Source organism: Lepidochelys kempii, chromosome 8 (assembly GCF_965140265.1).
Source record: "Lepidochelys kempii isolate rLepKem1 chromosome 8, rLepKem1.hap2, whole genome shotgun sequence".
NCBI lineage: Eukaryota > Metazoa > Chordata > Testudines > Cheloniidae > Lepidochelys > Lepidochelys kempii.
The window spans coordinates 42372958-42400360 of NC_133263.1; the positions used below are offsets into that span (position 1 = coordinate 42372958).

Sequence of the window (27403 nt, forward strand, 5' to 3'; positions counted from 1 at the left end):
TTCCTCCCTGATTGAATTGGTCTTGTTAGCACTGACCCCCCCCCGCACTTGGTAAGGCAACTTCCATCTTTTCATGTGCTGTATATTTATACCTGCCTACTGTATTTTTCACCCATGCATCTGATGAAGTAGGTTACAGCCCACAAAAATCTTATGCCCAAATAAAGTTGTTAGTCTCTAAGGTGCCACAAGGAATCCTTGTTGTTTTTGCTGATACAGACTAACACCGCTACCCCTCTGAAACTTGTCACCATGTACGTCTTTGAGTGTACAAAGATGTTCTCCAGAAGGCTTGTCTCTCAGATCAGGGAGTGGTGACCCAATGCTGGATGTGTTACATATCTAAAGTCAGCAAGCTGCTTGGAGAAGGCAACTGAGTGCCTCTGAATCAGCTGGGTCAGATGGTCCCTCTGTTCTGCACAGCGCCCATGTCTATTTCCTGGAGCCAGGCCTCTCCCAAGCCTTGGCTAATGCTGCTCTGCAAGGCAATGGGGGTGTCACGGATTCACAGGATCAGTACTATGGCCCCAGCTTTGGAATAATTTCTAGGGCAATGGTCCCCAAACTTTTGAGGGCTGTGCCCCCTCCCAATCCCTATCCATGCCCCATTCCCAGGGTCCAGGAGCAGGGATGCGGTTTGAGGCGGGGGGCATGGTCAGGGATAAGGGGGCTGCAGCTGGGGATGGGTCTGGGGCCGAGAGTGGGGCCAGGAGCGGAGGTGCTAGGGGCCAGCAGCTGGGCCAGCAGCTTGGTGCAGGTCTGCTCCCAGTCCCGCTCCTGCCCCCAGGCCAGAAACAGAGCCATGGACAGCAGCCGAGGCTGGGGTGAGTCTGAAAGTGGACCTGCGCTGAGGCTGGGGACAGGAGTGGAGCTGCGCCAAGGGTGGGGCCGGGAGCGTGGCTCGCATAGGCACCAACTCCGTGGGGGCTCCGGGGCTGTAGCACCCACCAGCAGCTCCCCGCCCCGCTCCCCCACCCCAGCTCATCTCTGCCTCCGCTCTGCCTCCTCCCCTGAGCGCACCGCTGCGTCCTGCTTCTCCCCCTGGCTCCCAGCGCTTGCACTGCAAAACAGCTGTTTCGCGCGGCAAGTGCTGGGAAGGAGGGGAGAGGAGGGGGAACACGGCGTGCTCAGGGGAGGAGGTGGGGCTGGGGTGGGGATTTGTGGAGGGGTCCAATAGGGGCGTGAAAGGGGTGGAGTTGGGGGTGGGGACTCTGGGGAAGGGGTGGAATGGGGGCGGTGCCTGGGGGCATGAGCACCCACCGGCGCTGGGAAAAGTTGGCACTTGTGGAGGCTGGGGACACAACTGCGGGTGGGACAGAGCAAAGCTGGGGCCAGTGAGAGGCTGCGTGGTGCTCCCTTCCTGCTCCCCAGGGGGTCTGGCCCAGGCCCCACTGCCTCCCCCGAAAGTTCCTCTGTGCCCCCCGGGGCCTCTGCTCTAGGGGGAATCCTTCACAGTGCCAGACCCCCAAAGGCTCTGGCTCTTCCTCCAGGGCAGATCACACGGCTCCACTGCACTGCCTCCTTAGACTGGGCCATCAGTATCCTGCTTCACGCTGTGAACTCTGTTGAGCGAGTCCACATGAGCCAGACCCTGGTCGAGACTGGGATGCTCTGCAGGGACTAATGCACCTCACCCAGTATTTGCAGTGACGCTCACCCAGCTTTGTCAAGACAGCGGGGTTATTTGTTAACTGGAACACAGCATAGGAAGTCCTTAGAATAGTCTAGAGAACTGGTGGTTAAAGCATCGTCCCTTCGGGCTAGCCCAGAGCACAGCCAAGCTGTAGTGAACCCTCCCTCTGACCTTCTTCATCAGACTCCAGTTGAGAGCCCTGATGCTTTCCAGCAGCCAGCCCTCATCCCGCCCATCTCACACCTTACCAGGCCTTTGTTCTCCAGCTGGGGAAAGTTGCTCAGCCCCTGTGCAGAGAGGTGGGGAGTGTGACATTGCACTCTATGTGATTTTATAAAAATATGCTAATGAGTGTGAATATAATGTAACTGGAATATGCTTCATGCAAGAGGTCTCTTGTAAGGTATCATTACAAAGCTTATAATCTACTGAGTGTGGTCATCCTATTTGTATAAATGTATCATTCTTGTATCTAAAACTAGAAATATAACTCTGAGGTCCTATTGTAGTTATGCAAAGTGTGGGCCATTAATGGTAGTTTGGAATCTTAATGGCTCCCATTAACCAGGACAATTACCTGTAGATGGCTCTGTTTTATTTGTAAGTCTTCCTGTATACCTGTGGGCTGGCAAGTGGGTAATGAAGTCTTACAGTGACATGTGATCATGTCACCTGAACTGGAATCCACATATAACCTGGTGCTTTTCCATTGAGAATGAGAGGTGGGAACCCAGAGAGACAAAGGATTACTGCCTTATGCAAAAGATATATAAGTGGGTGGAACAGAACAAAGGGGGTGGCCATCGTGAGAAATCCCCTCGCTACCATCTGAGCTGGAACAAGGGCTGTACCAGGATTGTGCCCAGACTAGGAAGGAAAGGATTGTGCCCAGACTAGGAAGGTGTCCAGTCTGTGAAAGAAACATTGAAACATCTCTGAGGGTGAGATTTTTATCTGTATTCAGTTTTATTACTGTACTAGACTTAGACTTGCGTGCTTTATTTTATTTTGCTTGGTAATTCATTTTGTTCTCTCTGTTACTACTTGGAACCACTTAAATCCTACTTTCTGAATTTAATAAAATCACTTTTTACTTATTAATTAACCGAGAATATGTATTAATACCTGGGGGGGGGGCAAAAAGCTGTGCATATCTCTGTATCAGTGTTATAGAGGGCGAACAATTTGTGAGTTTACCCCGTATAAGCTTTATACAGGGTAAAACAGATTTATTTGGGCTTTGGATCCCATTGGGAGTTGGGCATCTGAGTGTTAAAGACAGTTCCTTTCAGTTAAGTCTGCAGCTTTGGGGCACATGGTTCAGACCCTGGGTCTGTGTTGGAGCAGACTGGCAGGGTGCTGGAGTCCCAAGCTGGCAAGGAAAGCAAGGGCAGAAGTAGTCTTGGCACATCAGTTGGCAGCCCCAAGCGGGTTTCTGTGATCCAACCCATCACAGGGAGATCCAAATGCCTCTGGGTCATGGGTTGCTAGGTATCAATGTCTGGGCAACTGGATTTACCATGGTTTTTGCTGATGCTCCACTGATATGGAGCCTAAGGCCAAGACAGATAGGTGACACCCATATCCACATATCGTAGGCTCCCCTAAGCAAACAGTCCTTTTTCACCCCCACTGGGTAACAATGCAGTATGTCAGGGAAACTGGGGGACATTCCCATGTTTGGTCTCTCTCTGGGGATCACCATGGCTGCCCAGACAAGGTGCGGACCCCTGCAATGACCTGAGTGGGGTACAGCCTCACGGGCTGATGCGTGTGGTTCAGGCCTCTCACTGGCAGCACCCCTTTCCTGACAGTGACTAGGCTGCAGGCCACCACAGTCAGGTTTTCACAGGGCCAGGATATGGTTCCACCTGGGCAGTATAACCCTCATGCTGTGGCCAGCTTCCCGCATTCCCAGCAGCGGTGCTGGCCATCCTGGGCGAACTGATCGTTGGCTCTTTGCCCTAGACTGCCTCAGGCCAGTCTCTGCAGCTGCATCTCTAGCTGTGTGCTCAGAGCCTCTATGTGTCCGGACAACTCAGCCAGCCATTCCCTTGGGCCAGTCCTGGGGGAGTGGAGGAGGGGGACCCCAGTTCCAATATTGAAAGCTGAGCCACTTGCTGCCAGGCTGCCTCAGGGTCTGGGGGTGATGTGGTGGGTCTCTCTGGGAAACGTCAGCCCTTCCCCATCCGGCCCTCAAGGATTGGGTGCAGGTAACCCAAGCATGGCAGGGGGGTGGCCGCCCAGTCCTGGCTCTCAGGAGTCTGTGACCCAACTGCACTCAACTCCAAGCCCCTGTCAGGCTGTGGGACCCCCAGGGAATGCAAAGCCTGCTGAGCACCAGGGTCACAGGCCTGCCTGCCCATCTCCATGCCAGGCCCTGGGCCAGGGAAGTATTGCAGCAGAGGCTCCCTTGGAGCCGACTAGCAAAGGCCCTGTGTGTCTCGATAGGTGTTTGGGCCTGAGCAAAAGGCTTTCACTTGTTCCAGTGGGCCGCAGGCCCATAAATCCAATCTGGCCACTTAAAAATATTTGCGGTGGTGGGCGTCTGGTCATCAGGCCAGGTCTGCACTGCACCAGGGCGGCTCCTCCATTCGTTTGGTCTCTGAATCTCCCAGGTTGGTCCCCCAGGTGTAGAGCTGGCAGGAAGAGGGGCTAGGCTGGAATGGGAGAGTCCTCTGACTCAAAGATGCCCCCAGTGCCTCTGCCATGGTCCCCAGGGATCCTTGCCTACAGTCCCCAAATCCTGTTTGTGTCACCCCTTATCAGAGGGGGACTCCCAGGTCCCAGCCATGCACCCTGGCACACACACCAGCCCTCCCTCCCGGGGGGGGGGGTCAGCATTAACACAGGGACAAGCACCTCCCTCATCAGACCCAGGATCTCTGGCAGGGGCTACAGTCTCCCTTGCCCCAGCACAGCATGCAGCAAAGCAGCCCCCACCCCCCATGCCTCGCTAGACACACACAGACTCTGCCCTGCACCAGTGCGATCCCTCCCGCACTGGGTCAGTCCAACCTGTCTGTACTCTGCCCTGGTGCTAGTGTGTGGTATGAGCGCAGGGTGGTGGGGCGGTGACATGGTCTCATCTCCTATCAGGTCCAGGCTGGGTCCCCTTCGCCAGCGGCCGGTTCTCCAAGCTGCTTCCTCTCTGCCCTCACTCAGAGCTCCTGAATCTTCCTTTGTTTTCTCCGAGTCTCCAGGGTGGGTTTCTCATCCTGCCCCCACTGTGACATTGCACTCCATGTTTTATGGAAATATGTTTATAAGTGTGAACATGATGTAACTGGAATATGCTTCATGCAAAAGGTCTCTTGTAAGATATAATTACAAAGCTTATGATCTACGAGTCTGTTCATCCTATTTGTTTGCATGTATTATTTCTATGTCTGGAGTTAGGGGAATAAGATATACACTTGTGTTACTGATGTAAACATGTTAAGTGGAAGCCATTAAGGGGGCTTCAGAACCAATGAACTGTGAATGGATTTGCTTACCGGAAAGCCCTCCTGTGTACCTGTTTTCTAGCTCCTAGGTAATGAAGAAGGAGGGCTTACAGTGACATGTGATCACGTCACCTGAACTGGAATCCATCTTAAACCTGGTGCTTTTCCATTTAGAAGGAGGGGTGGGGATCCAGAGAGACAGAAGATTCCCGCCTTGTGCCAAAGCTATAAAAGGGGGTGGAAGAGAACAAAGGAGGTGGCCAGGCATGAAAAACCCCTAGTTACCACCTGAGCTGGAACTAACAAGAACTGTACCAGGTGAAAGGATTGGGCCCAGACTAAGAAGACGTCTAGTCTGTGAAAGCAGCTTATTGGAACATCTCTGAGGGTGAGATTTACTTGTATTCAGTTTCTTAAATGTATTAGGCTTAGACTTGTGTGTTTCGTTTTATTTTGCTTGGTAACTTACTTTGTTCTGTCTGTTATTACTTGAAACCACTTAAATCCTACATTTTATACTTAATAAAATCACGTTCGTTTATTAATTAACCCAGAGTAAGTGATTAATATCTGGGGAGCAAACAGCTGTGCATATCTCTCTATCAGTGTTATAGAGGGTGGAAAATGTATGAGTTTACCCTGTATAAGCTTCAGATAGAGTAAAATCGATTTGTTTGGGGTTTGGATCCCATTGGGAGCCGGGTGTCTGGGTGCTGGAGACAGGAGCACTTGCTGAGCTGGTTTCAGTTAAGTCGGCAGCTTTGGGGGAGTGGTTCAGATCCCGGGTCTGTGTTGAAGCAGGCTAGTGTGTCTGGCTCACCAAGACGGTTCTGGAGTCCCAAGCTGGCAAAGAAAACAGGCTCAGAGCTAGTTGCAGCACATCCGGCGACAGTCCCAAGAGGGTCTCTGTGACAAAATCCATCACACCCACATCTGTTCATTGTTCCATTTCTCCCAGGGGTCAGAGTGAATCATGTTGGTTTGCCTGATGCTCCCCAACTGCGTGCAGAGTGGCAGGCAGGGGGAGAAAGGAGGGTCTAGGGAAGGAGGTCTCGCTCAGCTCCACAAATGGCACTAAACAGCAGGGAGAGAAGGGCAGTCTTTGCTTCACAGGTGCAGAGGGTCTGGCCGAGTCACAGGCTGCGCTCCATGCACACAGCACAGTCAACATGCTGTCCCCTTTGGGCTGGGGCCCACCCCCTACCTCCAGTCTCTCAGCACCACTACACCAGAGGCCTCCTCCCTCCTTGATGCCCCTATGCTGGTTCTGGGCATGCTGATGAGACACCTTGGCTGCTGGTGCTGCTATGCGACCTGTTGCTCAGGATGGGCGTGAGGGACCTGCTCACGCTCACCTCCCCAAAGCACCCACCAGCTGCCCCCGGCAGGAGCATGAACAAGTGCTCTCATTCCCTATTGCTGCTGCTCTACCCGTCCCTACTGATTGCTCCAAGGATCATGCCTGCAAGGCAGGAGATGTGCCCCACTGACTATGTGGGCTGAGGCAGGCCGAGCCTTTCTCTAAACTGTTGTCTTCCAGCCAGCCAGAGCCCAGCTGCTGGGAGGAGGGGACTGAGCTGGAGCTTTTCTCTAGGGCAGAGCCAAAAGAACCCTGTGGGACAACTCTGGGCAGGGGCACCAGAGCCATTTGGGTTGTGAGGGAGGGGAGCCACTGGCTCACTGGTGCTGGGGAAAAGGGCAGAGGAGGCCCAGTTGCTCAGGACTGGGGCCAGGCCAAATGTCAATTTACCTGGAAACAGTCAAGCTTGGTTCTCCCTCCTCAAATACTGTAATACTGTCTCTGCAGGCAAACTGCCTCCAGTTCCAGCTGGGGACACACCCAGGCCCCTGCCGTCGGGGCCTCGCATTGGTCAGTGAACGATCCTATTGGTGACGCAGGAGGATAATGTGGCTGGGCAGACTCAGCTGGGCCCGCAGGAGCAGGGCTGAGAGCATGCAGGGCAGAGCCAGGAGTGCTCCGACACTGGCATGGTGCTGACTCCCCCCCACACGTTGGAATTAAAGTGCACCCTGGGCCCACAGGGGGTGGGAACGGCCAGTTACTGCTGTGGCTCTGCCTTGCGGCAATTTCCAGTTGTGGGATTTGCTGCCTGAGCTCTGGCCGTAAGGAGAAAGCTCTCCAGTACTGCTGCTTCTCCAGCAAACTGGGCAACCTTTCCCCAAGGTCAGCAAGCACCTGCCTGCCTGAGGGCTGCTGCCTGGGCTGCCCATCTGAGCCTGCCAAACACGCCCATGCTTGGATGATTCCTTTCGCTGTCCCAGCACTGACGTTCTGCTGCAGATATTCCGAACGTTCTGCTTCCTCAGTGGTAGGGCAGTGCCCTGTGCAGAACAGCAGTAATATTAGTTACCAAGTGGCCAGAAAGCAAAAGGCCCCTCTGTGACCTGACCCACCCACCCTGCAGAATCTGGCTTTCCTCAGGCAAGAAGAGGAATTTACCCACAGTGAGACCACACACCTAGTACAGTGCTGCTCTTTGAGTGACCCACTCACAACACCACTTCTTGGGCTGTCCTAGTACGCAGGGACAGTTGCGAGTTAAGGAGCCAAAAGACAAGGACAAAGCACAAATCAACCATGCGACAGAAAAAAAAAATCATACAAAGCTTACAAGCTGACTTCTCAGCTGAAGCTTCCCTTTGCTGTGCACTTTATTCTGGTCTCAGGTGCATGTACCACCCCAAGGGCCTGCTTCATGTTTACAGCACGCTGATTTAATCCCTACAGCTGAAACTCAAGGCATCAATCCCTCCTCTTCCCCCTTCAGTTTCTTTGTTCAGTGACTGAACCGTGTAATGGTGCTTTGTTTTAGAAGAGGGGGAGGAAATACAGCTGTTAGGGCAGCATTTCCTATTGCCCAGTGACTGTAGTGGTCTGCACAGACATGCCCACTGTGTTTCAGGTGTGTTCAGCAAAGCCACTGCTGTTAGTGGAGAGGGTACTCTCCCTCCTTGTACTAGGATATTCCTTGACACACCACGTTCAGATGGAGGTATGACTGAAAGCATGCGTCATTAGAAATGTTAGGGTAAAATATAACTAATGTAATTAACCCAAGAACAAGGACTACAAATACAGGAAATTGAGAGCTGAGGTACAACCTAAATCCAAACATGTCAAGGTCTAGAACTGCACAGTCAGGGTAGCCAAACAACTTTAGCTCTGCTCTGCAGTGACTTCCCATTACAGCCATATGAATGACTAGGACGAAGGTATTTAGCATATGGGGTCCCAGATTAGATCACACTGAGGTTATGTCTACACTACCACAGTAAGTTGACCTACTCTACGCAACTCCAGGTATGTAAATAACGTAGCTGGAGTCGATGTACCTTAGGTCTAGTTACTGCGGGGCCTACATCATGGGTGGGGGGTGTCGATGGGAGAAAATCTCCTGTCAATTTACCTTACTCTTCTGTCAGGGGTAGAGTACAGAGGGTCGACTGGAGAGCAATCTGCAGTCAATTTGGTGGGTGTTACTAGACCTGCTAAATCAAGCGCCAGTGGATCGATCTCAGAGTGTGATCCCCACTGTAGTATAGACCTGCCCTGAGTTTTAGAGCCAGCAGCTTTTCTCTCCTCACTGCCCTTCCCCCACCACTACAGGGCAGAGTTAAAGCTGAAGTTTGAAAAGGCAGGCCTGGCTCCCTAAAGGGACTGAGGTGTTGTGACTGCTTTGCAATGACTAACTATATAGGTGCCTACAAAAGTCACAGGAACACACTGGGATCCTCACAGCCTGAGTTTGGCATCTAGACGCCCTGTACAAGGAATGGGGGGGAAGAGAGGAGCCTAAGAAGGGGATTTGCAAAAAGCCAGCACACTAGGCAGGGAACCTCCGAAGCTAGCCAATCAGAGAGCCCATAACATGGTATTTCAACAATGCTTGGTTTCAGAAAGACTGAATGAATTAACTTCTTTGTAGTGAAGCTTTATTTTTTTAAATCACCTTTATCAAGCACACATCAGCTCAGCAAAAGTGCATAACGAGATACATCAGTTTAGATCTAATCTGAACAAAGGCATGTGTTTACAGACCAGATTACAGCAAAAAGGAAAGATAAGGAACAGGCTAAGAGACTATCACAGTAGATGTAGTGCTCCCATGAAGAGTGGATGGAGGCTAGTGCGGAGCAAAATTAAACCAGCTCGGGCTTGTGTTTGGTTTGAGGAGTAACCGGCAGCGAATAGCTACACTGCTCTTCAACCAGAATCACAGCCTTTGCATCTCCTGACAAACAGGCTGCAGAGTGTTTGCATCTCTGAGTGCTGCTATACAGCTACCTTGGGGTGTCAGTGGAGTAGCCTCTAGGTCACAGTCTGGCACAGGAGTAATCAGGGGGTCATTAGTCAGTACCACATAATGGAGAGCTAAGGCAGGTTCCCCTTCTTTAGGAACATCAGCCAGAAACCAAGCTGGACCTAATGGATCTTTCCAGCATGAGCTGTGGCACATTGCGGTGTAGTTGAGGATTGTACAGCACAAGCAGGTTCCCTCCCATTGGCTTTGGTTCATCATCTCTCTCCAGTTGCTGTATCAGCAGTTGGACTGCCTGAGCACAGGTAGCAGACTTCCATTCCAGGAGCCTGCTGGTCACTGGAGATGGCACAAGCTCACAGAACGCGATGTGACCCCAGAGAGGGGAGCACCCCTGGCTCTCAAATATTTTTGAACACCATGCATGGGCGGAAGCAATGTGAGAAAATCAGAGCAAAACCAGGGCCGTGCTCTCATATCACGTACAGAAGAGGCTTGCCTTCAGCTCAGGTTTGACATTTTTTGCCTGATTAGGTTGCCAGATTTGGACGAGGCCAAGAAACAGTTACATCCAAACATTTTAATGTCAACGCACACTTGGGAGGGAGCAGATGGTTTCAAACACTCCTGTTGTATGATCCCAAGGAAATCTACACAGACAAGAGCACACTGCACATTCCCTCAAGTTCTCTTCTTAACCAGGACTCAGTGATACTGCTGGTCCCACACCATTGCCTTGATTTCCCTATGGAAACAGTTTACAAGGAAAGTGTTCCAACAGGTAACCCTATAAATCGTGCCTGGGTTCAGAGCCAAGATGGGCTCCTTCCCTCTCCTGCTTCAGCACCGTGACAATGGCTCTGTAGGCCAAACCAGGGTCTCAGTTCTACACGAGCAATGCTACAACCTCCAATGGATTGGCAGAGGTGCTAGGGACAAGAGCAGAGTCAATTCTGTTGCTGCACAAAGAGGAAAAGTATTCAGCTCACTAGTTCTTCTATCACCTCCCAGGGAGGTGGAGTACTCACCTCGATGGGAGAGCCACCCCCATCACTGTAGTAAGGGTCTGCTCTTAAACTGCTCTAGAGCTGCAGCGGTGCTGCTGACGTGGTTTAAGTGTAGGCATAGCCTAAGCTAGGAGCACATTCATCATTTCAAGGCTAGAGTCATACTTCAATACTAACTAGACAGGGCCCCAAAATATTCTGGGGAGGGATTTCCACTGGCCCAGCAGTTTAAAAAAAAAAAAAAAAGAAAAAAGACATGGAACCAATATTTCTGTTGTTTGCAGGCTTGTGGCCTTGTTGGTCCCAGGATCTGAGAGAGAGGAGGTGGGGGAGGGAATCTCTTTTATTAGACCATCTCCACTTGGTGAGAGACAGGTTTAGAGCTGCACAGGGCTTTTCAGATATGCTCTGAGTAGCTCCGAAGCTTGTGTCTCAGCAGCAGAAGTTGGTCCCATAAAATATTACCTCCCCATCCTTGTCCCTCATCAATATGAGGACAGGTTAGGGAACACCAGTTTCTGCCTCTCCCCTAACACAGCTGCACTGAACCCCACAAGCAATGAGCTGTTAAAGTAGACACACCTCTACTTACAGTTACACTTAGGCAGATTTTTTCCAAGACACTGTTTACTGCCCACAGCTTGTGCCTTGCTGCTTCACAGTTACCAGTCACATTGCTCTGTACACTAAGTCCCGCATTATGGACAAGGTAGCCTAGAGGACAGAGTGGTTAAGAAAGCACAGGTATTTTGTTAGTTAGCTAGTTTAGCGTAATAAGAGCAATGGTCTCCACTTGTTCCAGTCTCTAGCAGGCAAAGCAAACACCAACCCAGTGATAGTATTACAGAAGTGCGCTGCATGCCAGCGCCAGGCCCATTTTAGTGCAAACACTGTCAGAAATCCATCCAAAGTGCACTTCATTGCTGGTGAAGTCTCCCTGCCCCTCACGCAGGTCAGACTCCATTCAAAGGACCTCAAAGAATAAATCAGAGCTTCATTCAAAGGTCACCTGGTATCCTTTCCCCACTACCCCAGCAATACAAACCCCACCAGTGACATGTGAAAATCCTGCCTGAAGCATCACGTGCTGCAGAGATTGGGAGGGGTGGGGGGGTTCGGCCATTGTTCTGCTCTAGTCCAGACAACTCTTGTACAAACCGCAGCAGGAGCTGGGTGATGCCCATTGTCCTGACTGGCCAGGAGACTGTTGCCCCGGCTGAGAGCTTCCCTCTGCCGACCCAATCTCCCTTGTACAAACCGGTGACAGCATTTCACTCCACTCCCTCTCCGTGCACGTATCCCTCTGCCCCAAACACTCCTTTGTTGACTGTCTCAGCACAACCATGGAAAGTGAACTCTATCTGCTGCCCTGATTTTCTCCCCATTTCACTGAACCCCTGGAAGTCTCCTACATATTCCAACAGTATTGTGCTACAAGCACAGCATTGCATCTATGGCTGACATCTTTCCTCAGCACATTGGCAGCGCATGAGCTGATGCTCCATTCTTTTCTCTTTGCTGACGCAGTATTGCACTATCCCAAAGGTCACGTCTAATTGACCATAAGTCCCTAAAGACTGTGTGCCATGGCTATTAGCCAGCTTTATACCTATACCTAGGCCCATCATGCCCATGTTAAACTACATTAGTGGAATGCATTTTACGTATGGCTATTCGTGAATAAATATCTTCTACTCCACATTCACCACCCTGAGAGCAATCAGTGAAGTTGCGAGAGGTTCTTGGTGGAGAACAGTCTTAGCTGAAGGTTATGGGCACTACAAAGCCCTCTAGAGCACGAACATGGTATATAATATGGGAACTTCAGAGTCTGAGCCGCCACTGAATGTCTGATGGCCAGCAGGATCTAACAAACATGGCACAGATAGAGGATCAACAATTTCCCAGTACACCTGCTCTACGTGGTCCCAGAATTCCCAGAGGTTAGGACTGAAGCTGTGATGTCTGCACACGATACTTTCAGGCACAGAACTACACACGCCAGAGCAGAACAATAGGCTGCAAAGGGCTGGGATGAGAACATGACAGCTCACAGGGCAGAGACTTGAGGCACTGGAGATCAACGAAGAGCATCCAAGATCTCCAGAATCAAGTCCTGGTTTCTTCTTTGGAGAGCTTGAAGTACCTGACTCAGCAATCAGCTCTCCTTGAAGTGGCCACACAGCATTGTAACATTGATTGATGTACGCACGTAGCACATGATAGTCCCGTCTGGCTGAATCCCACTTGCCCAGTCTGAGCATGGCCAATGCAGCAGAAACTACGTTTTCATTTTAGAGTATTTTTCTAGTCCTGCTGGTTGGAGGGAAAACCTTAAATGAGAATGAAGTGTGAATAGTGCAGCGGCTGCTGTTACGAAACAGGGCCTTTAGGGGGAGCTCCATCTCTTGTCTCAGCACTAGTCAATGGAGGAGTCATGGCAAGCCCTTACTACCCACCCCAGACTCCTCCTAGCTGGCGCCCCCTCCCTAGGCCCAGGCAAGGAGAGTTACTGTAGGTACATGACACTGAATCCACCATGCCAGAGGAAGCAGAGCAGGGATGAGGAGACAGGAGACTCCTGCCAGCGGGGAAACCTTGAGTCCCAGTAGGCTATGGTGGCCGCTGAGCTCTGAAGACACAGAGGCGGGTGATTTGGTGGGGCCAGGGAGAGAACTGCTTTGTCTTGGGGGGCGGGGGGGGGCGGCCAAGGGGAACCTGGGGCAAAGGGGAGGGGAGTGTGGTGGAGTGCGTCTGAGCAAGTGTGGAGTTAGTAGCAGTGAGTGAACGATATAGAGATAGAAGACCAGGAGGGGGCTGATGGTATTTGTGATAAGGGCAGTGTGGTAAGTTTCCCTGATGTTTTACAAGGCTGTAATCGTGCTAAATGTTCTCTTTCATCCCTAGAGCCATGTTCAGCTCCAAGGAGATACAGACTGTGCCCAGCAAGCTGGGGTTCTGCACGGCATATAACCAGGGTGAGAGCAGGCCAGAGACACTGGTAGGAATGGAATGGCTTGGCTGCCAAGAGAGCTGTGTCTACACGGACCCCAGCTCTGAGCAAAAAGCTCAGCTGAAAAGTGCTTTGGCAGCAGCGTTCTTTGGCTATGTCTACACTAGCACTTCTGTCCATCAGGGGTGTGAAAAAACAGCACCTTGACCGACATAAGTTACACTGACGGAAGCGCCGGTGTGGACGCGCTCCTGCCGACTTACCTACTGCCACTCATTGGGGCTGGTTTAATTATGTTGACGGGAGAGCTCTCTCCTGCGGGCATAGAGCAGGTACACAGGAGGCCTTACAGTGCAGCTGCAGCAGTACAGCAGTGCAGCTGTAAGGTCTGTAGTGTAGACGTGGCCTGTGTGCACAGCCTGTTTGGAAACCAGAGAAAGTGAGAGTTGCCAGGGATCAGTCAATGAACAGGAGAGCTAATGCATTTGCTTATAATGGGGGCCTGGCTCTGCTATGATCCATCAGTACAGGAGACAGACTCCTGCTGCCTTTAATCATGCTCAAGTGCCACCGCAGTCATAGGTACACCCATCAACATGCTCTTCCGAGAGACCTGGTTTTAACCCGACGGCTCCACAGCAAGGCTCAAAGGCAAACAGGAAAGCCATGTGTAAAGACGACCAAGGGCTTACTCGGTGGGTGCTTGGGAAGGCTTCCCTCCAACACAGTGTTGGTTCTGCTTTAGCAATGTTTGTATGTAGCTGAAGTCGCAGAGGGAGGTTAGGGAGCAGAATGTAAAGGCTCACACTGGGGTGTGGCCAGGACTAACATCCAGAAACAAATTCCTAGGATCCTTACTGGCTCAGGCCCTGCTTTCCCAGGGCATCCAAAAGACAAAAGCTTGTAAAAGTGGTTTGCATTTTGCAGGTTTATTTGGTTCAAATCTATTAAAGCTATTAAACAAAGACCCAGCCAGCATCTTTGGTAGCTAGCTCAGCCAAAATGAACAAGAATGTCCTCTATGCTCCACCATGAAGCCCCATCTACCCTCTAGGGGTTAGTAACGGCTTGGCTCTACTACTTAGAACAGGCGCCTAACAAAACCGGGCCTTGTAAAGGAGTGAAGCTGGGATCCAGTTAGCAAAGCACCCAAGCCCCAGCACTGTGTGGCCTGGAAATGGCCAGTTTTGGGAAGCAGCCGCTGTCTCCCACCCCGCTGTACAATCCTTCACCTACTCATTACATCCCACACAGGCTTAGCTGGGCCTCCGAATTTGTAAGATACTCCAAGGTCAAGGTGAGTCTCTAGGTCATAGGAGATGGGCCCCTGGGACAGGAAATGGGATTCCAGTGTCCTAATAAATTGTTATTTTGACTTTTGCTTCTGTTTCTGCATCCTGTAGGGGGCAGAGTTCAGGTGGGCAAGACAGTGACTGAGCGAAGGCATGTCTGGCACTGGGGGAGTGGCTGAACCCTGTAACTCTGACAGGGTATGGTCAGCCCTGAATGGGGTATTGGGGGGGTGGGGGGGGAGAAGAAGAAGAGACAGACCCAGCACAGCCTGTTCCAAATTTCAGTCAGAATGGGGACATGGAAATCAAGGAATGCTGGGCAAAGCTGGGGGACAGAGACTGCCTCCTTCCCAGCAAGGGAGAGACCCATGATGGGGCACAACCTCGGGGAGCTTTCTGCTAGAGAGCTGGGGGGAGTGGTGGTGCTTGTCAAGGTCTCCCCAGGCACACAGCCCACATGGGGTACACAAGTGGACTGCCCTCGGGGCAGCCAATGGCTGGCGAAAAGGCCCCAAAGGGGTGGGGCATGGTCTGACAGCCAGAGAGATGGACAGACCTGAGGGAGTCTTGGGGGCCTCTCTGACATGGAGACTGGCTGAGAGGGAGCAAATCCCAAGGGGGCGGGGGGGGGGGGAAGGTTCGCTGGACTGTGGGGCCAAATTGCCCCCTCCGTCAGGCAGACTGAGGAGACGCCAGTGACCTGCTCCCCAAGGAAAGCTCCCTGTCCCTGCGACATCGGGGCTGGCGTGTGGCTGGATCCCATTGACACTCTCCCAGGAAGGAAGTGTTGGGTTTCCCAAACAAGGCCCGTTTCCATGGGGATGGTGAAGCAGTGCTCCCTCCAGAGCCAGCTGCTTCAGGCCACCGCAAGGTGTGCTGTGGCTATGCCTGGGTGCCCATCAGGGCTGGGGGTGGGCAAGGAGAGGTTTAGCATGGGGACACTTTATGCATCTCAAGGTAGGTATCTAGATGACGGAGCACTTAAAGGTACCATGGACAAAACATTGCATCTTCCCCACCCCTGCTCTGTGCTAGCCAGGCACCCCATGGTCCCTTTGCACTCCTGGGTACCCCCATCCTGGGTTCCTGCCACACCTGTGCATGCCCTGTTGTCTCCTCCTCACGGCCCCTTTCTGTGCTCCCATCACCCCCTCCCCCCATGCATGCCCTTTCCCAAGCCCATGCCACCCCTCTATGTGCTCTCCAGTCCATACCCCCATCCTTCCTCACAGCCCTCCCATCACAGCACAGCTCACCCAGCCAGAGCTAGTCAGCCTTGGGGAGGGTCACATTTAAACAGGATGGTCTGGGTCTAAGCAGAGTGTGAACATGAGTGTGAAGTCAGGCCAGCTGACAATGATTTGAACAGGGCCATCTTCACATACAGAGTGTTGGAATGTTGTGTTAATTAACAGGATGATATCATCAGTGCAGACAGCTCTTGTTGTCCTCCCCCTGTGGCTCAGCCTGGCAGACAGCAGCAGACAGGACAGTAGCACTGCAGTTTAAACTACTAGCTTTCCTGTTAAGAGAGAGAAGCAGTGACGCGGTCCACATTCAATCTGTTTCTTTCCTAACAGCATTCAACTAGTGTGCTTGCTAACCCCACAGTCCCTCTGGCACTAGAATGCATCACCCTGGAGGAGGCCCTTAGCAGTCAAGTAGGATTATTTCAAGGATCCTTGTTCTAAAGGATCTTGGATTGTCTCAGGCCCTTTGTGTACCCTATGAAGAGCCAAAAGTGTCAGTGCTTCCTGCTTACTACCACAATTCCAACAGATCAACACTGGCTAAAGCAAAAAAACAACACACATGCTACAACAGAAGCCAAACAAGGAAACGACAACAGGTACAAATTTGCTCCCCCTTTAAAGTCTTCAGAATAGACATCCTGCTGAGTTCTTGAAAGGAATGCTGTGCACTCTAGCACACCCTTAAAGAATCCTGCTGGCTGGGGAATGCCTCCACATTATGCACTCTTTGGCACCGATACTAAGAGCAATGGACGTCAGCTGCGATAGATGACTCCATACTGCAGGCAATGTGTAACCTCTAGATTACATGGTGTTACAGGGGTCAGGACTAACACTGGTCCTTTCCCCAAAGATGCTTAATGGATTCCACATTCACCCAGCCTGTCCATACAAGTGAACTCACGTTGCTGCAGGTGCCCTGATCTCAGACAGCAGTTTGTCTTCACTGACACCGACAATCAGTTTCCCAACAAGACAACAGCTGACACTAGAGCAGAGGAAATTTTATGGGTCTCCCTGGGCCATTTGTCAGTGACAGGGTAACCCCAGAGACCAGATGGTCACTACTTTATGGGGTGGAAAGACCTGAAGCCTCCAGAGATACAGGGGCTTCTGCTTGTCTTTTTACCTTAGATAACAGGGGAAAAAAAAGTGTAGTCTTCCCTGCTCTTGCTGGAGGGCCTCCTGGGTGTCTCAGAGCATGTGTATGGGGGGGCTCTCACTCCACGATGATGAATATTTAATGGAGAGATCCCTCCCCAAAACATTCGTCAGTCGTTCGTGTCAAGACACTGAAGCAAGATTTTTAACCGTCTGAACCAGACTTAACCTCAATTGCTTAGATAGGGAGTCTCCTGTGATGGCCATGCCACTACTTACTCCAGTCACTTGAGAGCCGTCCAGGGCAGCCAAGAGCCATGTCTCTAATGTAACCAAACAAGCAGAACACAGATCATTTTGAAGTCACATGGGCTACCTTTGTACAGCATAAAGCAGCACTAGAGGGCACAAGCCCAGTTCTGTCCTGTGCAGATCTCCTTTCAAAACTACTCAAAAGCAGGGCTAGGAAGCTCTTTGTACATTCAACTGCAGAACACACTGAAATGAGGAAGAGACGCTGCCGACCTTCCTGATGGCGGCTGCTGCTGCTAGAGCAATGTTTGGTACAGATACCCTCTCTTATAGGCACTCAGGGGGTAAAACGTAGCCACAACAAACTTGCCATCAAACGTCCTTCCAGTGAGCAATTTCTGGGCAGCTTTGGAATCACCAGCATTTGCATATTCAACAAAGACCTGGAAAGACAGAGACAAGACCGTCACTGCCGCTGTGTCACAGACCCCAGGGATTTCATCCATCACCCATTGATTGGGTAAGTTTGGCTTTATTCCTCTCCTGCTTAGTGAGGAATTATCCCTAACGAACTGCTTTCCTCGCCTGTAGCTCCAGAGTGCCCTCAGCAGACCCCATGGGACTAGAACAGCAGGGGAGGGGGTCACACAGTCCCTGAGTCTGTAGGGAGGGACAGTTAAGATTCTACCTACCATTCCTCATTTCTCTGGACTAGATATTTAGCGAGTTGGGAGATAGTTACCTGGTGCTGAACATCTTAACACACCCCTTTCTCACCCCACTTTCCTCATCCTCCGCCCTGTACCCCAAACCCTCCCCTAAAACTAGTCTGGCATCTCCTAGGCTAGGAAACACTGACCCACCTTGCCAAATTCATGCTGCTGCACAACAGAACCAGGTACTTCTAGTTGCACAGCACTGCCCTCATCCAACATTAATGACAGACAGTGAGGCTGGTAGTGTAAATATCAAGCCCCTTCCCCTCCACACTTACTTGGCCTTTGCCAGGATTCTCCTTTGGAACAAGCATGGATACCACCGGGCCGTATTTCTGACACTCCTCTCGTATGTCTTCCAGCACATCTGAGGGAAGAGAAAGCCATGTGTATGGGCGGGGTGGGGGTGTGCGTGGTCTCACTCTAGCCTGTGCTTGGCACACTAGGGCAATCCAACCATGCGGAATGTGGGCAGCCCTGGCTGAGTCTGGATCAGTCACTTCTGACAGTACACTTAATTCTCCTGCTTTGTCTGCGTACACCAGAGACTGTCCCAACGTTTGAGTGAGCTGGAACCTGGATGGAGCTGGCTTGGCGGGCTAAGACTGAGAGAATCCTGGCAGGGAGAGAGAAGGCGTGCCAGGGGCTGGACAGATAGTGAACTGACTTGCCCAAGCACTAAGCCAGCACTGGAGAGTTCTCATGATGGACTGAAATGCCACCTCAATAAAAATGACTTGCCCAAATACCCTCCAGTTTGGTGAAAAAATTCTCTGCTGGCCCCTGGTTTGAAACTGGCAGAACTTCTGCTGCAAGTTTTGAGGAAGGGGCAATATCAGGGTTAGCCTACAGAACGTCTGCCATTGCTCCTTAAGAACACATACTGGAAGGATGCACTGGGCCTACAGGAGGGAATTTCAGAGAGCAGCCATCCAGCTCTCCCCACCCTTCATATCTTCATACCTACTCCACTTCCCCCGATCTATAGGATCTTCTGCAGATCTCACTAGGCGCAGGAGCAGCCAAGTGCTCAATGTGGCCCACAGTAGCTCCTACAGATTTTAAAGAGGCCAGTCTGGGACCAAAAACAAGAGTCCTGGGAGAGAACCTGGGGAAGCAGGTGGCAAACAGGGAGGCCAGCTGGGGAGCCAGGGAGTCTGCTCAGCTAGCGTGCTCTCCATGAACTCTGCACTGTGTTGGGAGGGAGGCCCTAGGGAGCACAGGATCTCTGGGGTGCTACGGGGAGCATGAAGTCCAGCTCCAGCTCCCTCCTGCTACCCACTTGGGCACATGGTGGTCCTGAGGCACCCTACACTCTTGCATGAATAGTAGATCCTAGAATATCAGGGTTGGAAGGGACCTCAGGAGGTCATCTAGTCCAACCCTCTGCTCAAAGCAGGACCAATCCCCAATTTTTGCCCCAGATCCTTAAATGGCCCCCTCAGGGATTGAGGCAGCAATCCCATCATGGTGCCCAGGAAAGTACTTATCCCATGATCCTCCAGCTCTTCTTGAACCCCATTAACTTCACCTTCCCCACCAGAAGTCAAGCACTGCAGGGAAAGCCTCAATGTGGGGGTGGGGAACTGCCTAGCAGCTGGGGTGCATTGAGCTGGGGTGTCTCAATGACTTTTCTGCTCCATTGCCCTGCTACCTGGGAGGGGCAAAGGCCATGCTGCTGTCTGCCTCCCCTGGTGCTGACTGTCCCCATGCCTGCCCACCAGGAGAGGGAGGCGATTGGAAGACTGCCACAGGAGAAGTACAGGAGCATTTAGACAAAGCTGCTTCTGGGAGGCAGCGGCAACCTGGTGTCAGACCCAGGAGCATGGAGGCTGGGGAGGGGTCATTGCTCTCTGTTCCCAATACACGGCAAGGGGGCTTTTGTACCTGGAGTATTCCCAGCCCCCAGAAATGGCCTGCACTCAGTGGGCCACCCACTGATTCTACTTGTCCCAGAAGCATCAGCAGAAAAACCTTGTTATTTAAAGGGGTCTCTGTTCCAGACAGACAACCTAGAGGGTCTAGCAGAGCGCTATGTCCTTCAGTCACCAAGTCTCTGCTACATCACAGTAGAAACAAGCACTGTCTAAGACAAGGGTGAGAGCCTGGGTCCCCCAGAGGGGAAACACTTGGGGCACTAGTGCCATGGACTAGACACCAGTGGCTGCACTGCTTGCTCAAAGGAATGGGGATCCCTGGTGTGTTCCCAGTCCTGTTCCCTGGTGTGTGCACTCACTGATTGTTTCGCACAGCTAGAAGTTCCATGAGTGCTCTATACTGGGTTATAATGTCACTTAAAGCAGGGAGGAAACCTGGCTGCTACAAGCCAGGCTCTTTGTGAGGAGAGCTCATCCCATACCCTACCCCCCAGAGGGGGCTCTCCTAGCTTTCTCCGAGTGTCTGCACTTTGTACACAACATTGCTAATATCTCACAATACAAATAGGTTATTTTAAATCTTTGCTGATGTCTAAATGACGTGACAACGCATTTCAGCAAACCCCCCTCCTTCCGCCCTGTTCTGCTCATGCAGGAGTCTGGCACCACTTTGACCCATTGATTATGTGCTCAAGCTGCCCTTCTAGCCATCCATGAACTTACTCCAGTCTCCATGTCACCCTCTCTAATCAGCTAGGCCCAGTCTCTTCTCAGAGCATTCTTTGCAACTCCTGCCATCTGGAATAGCCTTCCTGTACCTGTTTCAAATCCCAGCCAAGTTTCTTAGCTCCCTTTTCCTTATGCCTCTAAACTCTCACCCCACTCTGATCCTGACAGCACTCTGGGATGTGGATTTGTATGACAACATTACTGCACTGCAGTCTGTAATACAGATACCAACCTTCATATTCTTCTTCACTCTGAAGAGAAGTGTCATTCAAGACATTGAGCAGCCTTAGCACAGGAGTCGGAAGCATCACCAGATCTTCAATATGGGGAGCTGCTTTGCCACCACCCAGTTCCATGGAAGGAAAGGCATTAAATGGGAAAGCAGGGAGAGGGGAGAAAGGCTGTATCAGTATTTACACTTTTGGAGCTACAGTTCTGTTTCCCCTCACCACATACATGCATTACACCCTGTAGCCATGCTATGTGCATCTGGCCTCAATCTGCAGATTGACCAACCTCCCTTCCAGAGGAAGGCTTTGAGTGCAACCTTTGAGACCCAAAGGTTAGTTTGTCCAGAGACAGTGGCTGAAAGTAATTTTAAAGGCACAGAAGCAGTGTGAATCAAGCCTGAAATTATTGCTATTCATCTTGGATTCAGACATTGACAAGGGCCCCCATGGCCTAGGTAGCTGGACCAGATGTTACTTGTATCACACCTGCTATATATGAAGGGTGGGGGAGTAGCTCCCTTTGATGGACACCCAGCTAGCCTGTTAGCTGTAAAATCCCTTTTGGTCTGTTCTCTGCTTGCTTTACCTGTAAAGGGTTAACAAGCCCACAGGTAAAAGAAAAGGAGTGGGCACCTGACCAAAAGAGCCAATGGGAAGGCTAGAACTTTTAAATTTGGGAAAGAAACTTTCCCTTTGTCTGTTGTTCTCTGGGCTGCAGGGACACAGAGCAGCAATGCTATAAGCAGAAATGCTGTGTAAGGTTTGAACCAGGTATGAAAAAGTATCTTCCATACCTAGAAGAAATAATTTGGGATAGGGAATGTTTAGTTAAACACTGTCAGGTTTATTTCTTATTTTGGCTTGTGGATCTCCTCTGTGCTAACCCCAGATGCTTTTGTTTCCTTGTAACCTTTAAGCTGAACCCCCAAGAAAGCTATTTTGGATACTTAATTTTTGTAATTGTTTCTTTTAAGATCTAGCAAAAGGCCTAAGTTCCAGATGTATTTTCTTTCTTTTTGTTTTTAATAAAATTTACCTTTTTTAAGAACAGGATTGGATTTTTGGTGTCCTAAGAGGTTTGTGCATATGCTGTTTGATTAGCTGGGGGCAACAGCTAATTTTGAGTTTAATACAAGCCTGGAGTGACAAGTATTAATTTTTAAAATCCTTGCGGGCCCCCACTTCCTGCACTCAGAGTGACAGAGTGGGGATTCAGCCTTGATAGCAGGATATAAAGCCCTTCTACCCCGTCCATGAAAGGACAGTTACTCATCTTGTAATTCTACCTCTCTGTACGTTCCATTGCTGCAGAATCCCCACCCGCGGGTACCATGTTCAAGCAGGAGAGGGCCTACACACTCCCTTGATCAGCACAAGCTCCTTCCATTCTCAATGTCATGGCCTCAGTTCCCCCAAGAATACTTGCTGTCAGTTCCTGAATGCATGTGAAGTAAGAGCTCCCTTCCAAATCCAGCTGTGCACAACTACAGCATGAGAACTGCACAATTTATGGTATCAAGGGTGAAAGAAAAGTGCTGGTTTTTTTTAAATGCAACCCTTTGCCTTAGTGTATTCTGGGGAGGTGGAAGGACAGGTGAGTGAGAACCCTGTGTGAGCTCTTCACTGAGCAAAGTAAGCTTCCCTTCTTTAAAGGCAAGTTGCCAAAGGAGTCCCACTTTTGGAGAACAAGAAGCTCAAGGGATGCCTAGAAATCCTGCCATGTGCACTCTTGCTGCAGTGTGACCAGCTAGGACAGCAGGCCAGCACAGAATAGCAAGACCCTAAAGAATGGTTTGTTGTCAAAAGAGAACCAAGACCTCTAACAAACCCTAAAACAACAAGAACCTCCCATGCCTTCAAAGGTATGAGGTGGGGTAAATTCCCTAACAGACCACAAGGCGGATTGTGGATTGAGACCATGGCAGTCTGGCCCACCTTCCCTCAAGGCCCTGATCTGTAGGTTACAGCAGCCAAGAAAGCAAGGAGGCAGTCCCTGGAGCTTTCACTCAGCTCTAACTCTGCCCAGCTAGTTGGGGTCCAGGAAAGGCTTGGAGATGAGCGCCTTTAAGGGCCCTATTCCATGTAAGACATACCCATAGGGCCTTCCCAATTAAAGTGGGAGGGGGCAGCCTCTCTAGGATGGATGCGTAGAGGTGTCAAGGAGAACGTTAACCAGCTAAGCAGCTATCTGTCCTAGAATGACTCCAGACCACCACCACCTTGCTAGGCCTGTGTCAGGAGGTGCTGCAGTCTAGAGCATGAGTGGAAGGAACAAAGAGTTAACAGGCAATGGCTGCTTCCAAAGGGAGCCGATCAATTTAGGAACAAACACTTAAGAGTCACTCCGAATGCAGCGGAGAAGGGGAAGAGCTCCTGTATAAACTACTGGTCAGAGGGCTTGTCTATGTGAACATTTAATTCACAGCAAGCTGGAGTGTGAATCTACCCCCACACTAGCCTGCCATGGACTAAATGTTCATGTGGACTCTGCTGATTCGCATGAACAGTTCGTTAGCATGATTTGATTGAGTCCCATTTCAAAGTGGACTAGATCAAAGTGCACTAATAAACTGTTCATGTGCTTCAGCAGGGTCCATGTGGACAGTTACTCTGCGGTAGGCTAGTATGGGGTAGAGTCACACCCCAACTTGCCATAAATAAAATATTCCTGTAGACAAGCTCTGAGTTTGCTGAGACAGGACTATGAACCTCTCAAACCAGACGCTCAACATCTTTGCGAGGTTCTGACTCACTGGAACGAGTCAGACATGGCTGAGTGGCACCACACCCCATGAATTCTCTCTTGTGACCTGGACGACTCCTTCATGGGTGGCAGGAAGCTACAAGGCATGTAACACTCTGAGCCATGCCCAGAGAGCTTTGTCTTGGCAGGAAGCACTGCCGATCTGGAGTAGCCAGATGCTGAATGACGCTGTGATCATTCCCTCATTGCTATGGGACCAGTCACTGACATCTGCAACTGAACTGAGAGGCAACACGCAGGTAAGTACAGAACTGAAGTCAGATGGTCTCTCACTCCTGGACAGGACCCCTGCTACCAAAGAAATGGAGAACAGGTATACAGGTGCATCTTTTTCTGCTGGACAGAGGACACAGACTGCATGGAACAGCCCAGCACCATGAACTGCCAACTAGCAGCTCCTCCTACAGGTAAATGACAGAGAAATGGCATTTCTCCAGAGACCCACTGTTACCTAGTTCAGAAGCTAGCTACTAAGTGTCTCCAACCCCAGTCCCTGTCTTAAGGAGGGGCCAGCCCACAATACAGCTCACAGCAAACAGTACCATACCCATGGGTAAGGCCCTACCAAATTCAGTCCATTTTGGTCAATTTCATGGTCATAGGATTTTAAAAACGGTAAATTTCATGATTTCAGCTATTTAAATCTGAAATTTCAGGCTGTTGTAATTGTAGGGGTCCTGACCCAAAAAGGAGTTGTGCTTGGGGGGTGGGGCGTCACAAGGTTACTGTAGGTGAGGTTGCAGTTCTGCTACTCTTCTTCACTGCTGCTGGTAGCGCTGCCTTCAGAGCAGAGCAGCTGGAGAGCGGCAGCTGCTGGCCGGGAGCCCAGCTCTGAAGGCAGAATTGCAGCCAGCAGCAGCACAGAAGTAAGGGTGGCAATACCATGACCCCTTAAAATAACCCCGTGATTCCCCTGCAACTCCCTTTTGGGTCAGGACCCCCATTTTGAGAAACGCTGGTCTCTCCCCATTAAATCTTTATAGTATCGGGTAAAAGCACACAAAAGACCAGATTTCATGGTCTGTGACGCATACTTCATGGCTGTGAATTTGGTAGGGCCCTACCCTTGGGTAGCTCCAGCACAATGAACTGACTTGTGGAGTGAGGGTATCACAATGTGATTATAGATAACAAGTCTGTCACCAGTGCAGCCAACTTCTATGAATCTATGAAACTTCCCAGAAGAACTGAACTGTAGGGAGCTCTGACCCAACTGTGTCGAAAGTGAAAGCTTCAAGAGATCTTCTAGATTAACTCCCTGAGAAAGCACCAATAAATGCTCCCTTCTGCAGCACCGCCTCACACCATGCAAACAGGCAGAGGAAGGCTTTGAATACCACCAGATAGTCACAAGGAGCAGAGCTAGGAACTAAGCTATAATTGAATTGCAATATAGGAATCACAATCTGAAGCACTGACCTATCAGCCACACAGTGATCCCAGAAGACAGAGGGGTCACTGAGTAAAACAGTGCCTGGAGCCCACTGTTGAGATGCTGGTCCCCCTGGAGTTCTGCCAGTGACCCAGGGCAGCATAGACACACATACTCCTAAAACTTCACCCTGCATGGCATCAGGACATGGAAGAACTTATTGGTCTACTATCCTGAGTCAGGGTCTTGGTGGGGAAGGGGTGCTTCTGCTGCTCCATCAATAGGACAAAAGCATCAAATACCAAGCCTACAACATTCCCAGGTTGAAATCTTCAATGCTTCATCCCACATGGGGCCCCTGCAGACCCCACAATGCGCAGCCCCTTCAACAATGCTGTGGAATGCAACTCCTAATTCCAGAATGCAAGCATCTGTGCTTCGCTAAGCAAAGGAAATCAACAATTCTTCCTGTTGGGAAGTTTTCAATACCATGCCCTCCTGGACTCCCACTGCTATCATTCCAAGGAGGCTCTGCCTCCATAATGGTGTCCAAAACGTCAGTGAATCAGGCACCAGGAGCTTTGACGGTGAAGAGCTGCAACTTATCCACTGATTGAAATGGGACCCAGGGCTGAGCTGGCAGGTCAGAGTTGGCAGGAGTGCTGCTTTTCTGCATCTCAGGCTGTGGAGATGCAAGTTCTTTTATTTAGCACTAGCCAGCTAATACTGTTCAGTTGCTTTGTTAACGAGATATGCACTGGCCTAGACCTCTGGAGAGCTTACATAGCTCCTATGTGGTGGTGGCTCAGGGAAGGTGGATTTCTTGCAGCCTGTTTCCTGGTGCTGGAAAGCCTTACCTCTCTGCTTTCCGTGCTCATCTGAGAGCAGAATCCGACAGAGCTGGGTGCAGTGACCTGGCTCTTAGGGGCTCAGCTGACTTCTCCTGTTGAGTCATTACTGTAGCTCAGCCTGGCTGGTATGCAGAGTCAGATGTATCTGTGCTGCCTTCCATTGTCCAGCACTTCAAAGGACATTGTACCACTGCTGTGACAATAAAAGCCTCAGCTGGTGAGCACCTCAGAGCACTGGAGAAGTGAGGATGATGCTTTAAATGGTGATAGCTACCAGATGTCTCAGAAGACAGCTCAGACCTCAGCCCCTGGGCATTTCTCCAGAGGCTCACCACTTTAGAGACCAGTAACACTGCTGTGATGAAGCGTCTCTGCTGCTTGGCACCAACATGCCAACCTGCCAGAAGGCCTCAGCTGGTGTGCCAGTGTCTTTCCTACATGGACACAATTCAAAAGCCCTGGACCACTGCATGTTCAACGGCACCAAGCCATGGGTGAGATGATTACTGGAATACTGCATCCAGTTCTGGTGTCCACACCTCAACAAGGATGCTACAAAATGGAGCAGTTCAGAACAGAGCTACAAGGATAATCTGCGGTCTGGAAAGCCGATTTAACAGTTGTCTAGTTTACTGAAGAAAAGGTTAGCAGATGACTGGATCATGGTCTGCAAGTCCCTATGGCAGGGGTGGGCAAACTATGGCCCGTGGGCTAGATCCGGCCCCTTGGGGCTTTGGATCCGGCCCGCGGGACTGCCACCTCCATGGCACCGTACTGCTCCGGGAAGCGGCCACACCACATCCCTGCAGCCCCTGGGGGTTAGGGGGCAGAGAGCCCATCATGTCCATCATGAGAACTCTCCAGTGCTGGCTTAGTGCTTGGGCAAGTCCACTATCTGTCCAGCCCCTGGCACGCCTTCTCTCTCCCTGCCAGGATACTCTCAGATCTTAGCCCGGTCACCGCTAAGCCAGCTCTGTCCAGGTTCCAGCTCACTCAAACGTTGGGACAGTCTCTGGTGTACGCAGACAAAACAGGAGAATTAAGTGTACTGTCAGAAGTGACTGATCCAGACTCAGCCAGGGCTGCCCACATTCCGCATGGTTGGATTGCCCTAGTGTGCCCGCAGCCCGAGTCAGTTGACCTGGGCTCTGAGACTTCTGTGCTGCAGGTTTTTCAGTGCAGCGTAGATCTACCCTGCGTAGGGAGAAGACTCCTGAGAGCAGCAGGTTCTTTAATTTAGCAGACAAAAGCAGAACAAGATTCTCCAGCTGGAAATGGAAATCAGCAAATTTCAAACTGAAAATATAACAAGGGTTTTGAAACACCTCGGGGGCTGAGCCATTGGAACAACTCACACTGGGGTCTTCTGCACTTGGAGTCTTTAGAGCATGACTAAGTGACAGCCTTCTAAAATATCTGCTCTAGCGCAACTGTATGGCCTGTGTTATCAGGTGGGCAGCCCAGAGCGTCCTAATTGCCTTAAAACGCTATGAGTCTACACTAGGTCTTACACAGCCCCAGTGCTGTAGTGTTGCAAACAGTCATAGCTTTATCCTTCTGAAGTATGAGCCCAATTTACATATGGAGAACTGGCCACAAAAATGACAAGACTTTCCCAGGGTCACGGAGGAAACCTTCGGCCAGCCA

General features: G+C 50.9%; 1 protein-coding gene across 3 annotated transcripts in view; it reads right to left on the minus strand.

Moving 5' to 3' along the window:
* Nucleotides 1-5387: 5387 nt before the first annotated feature.
* UHMK1 (U2AF homology motif kinase 1) overlaps nt 5388-27403 on the minus strand; it is a 37752-nt gene continuing 15736 nt past the window's right edge. The window contains exons 6-9 of one of the 3 annotated variants that reach the window (XM_073356226.1): nt 20772-20870; nt 18212-18300; nt 17588-17660; nt 5388-5922 (exon numbers count right to left, since the gene is read on the minus strand). In XM_073356226.1, the coding sequence (XP_073212327.1) occupies nt 5882-5922; nt 17588-17660; nt 18212-18300; nt 20772-20870 (302 nt within the window). In that variant the 3' untranslated portion in view covers nt 5388-5881. Of the gene's footprint in view, nt 5923-9016; nt 17661-18211; nt 18301-20771; nt 20871-27403 lie in introns of those variants that run through there. The other 2 variants (XM_073356227.1, XM_073356224.1) reach the window with 2 other exon arrangements.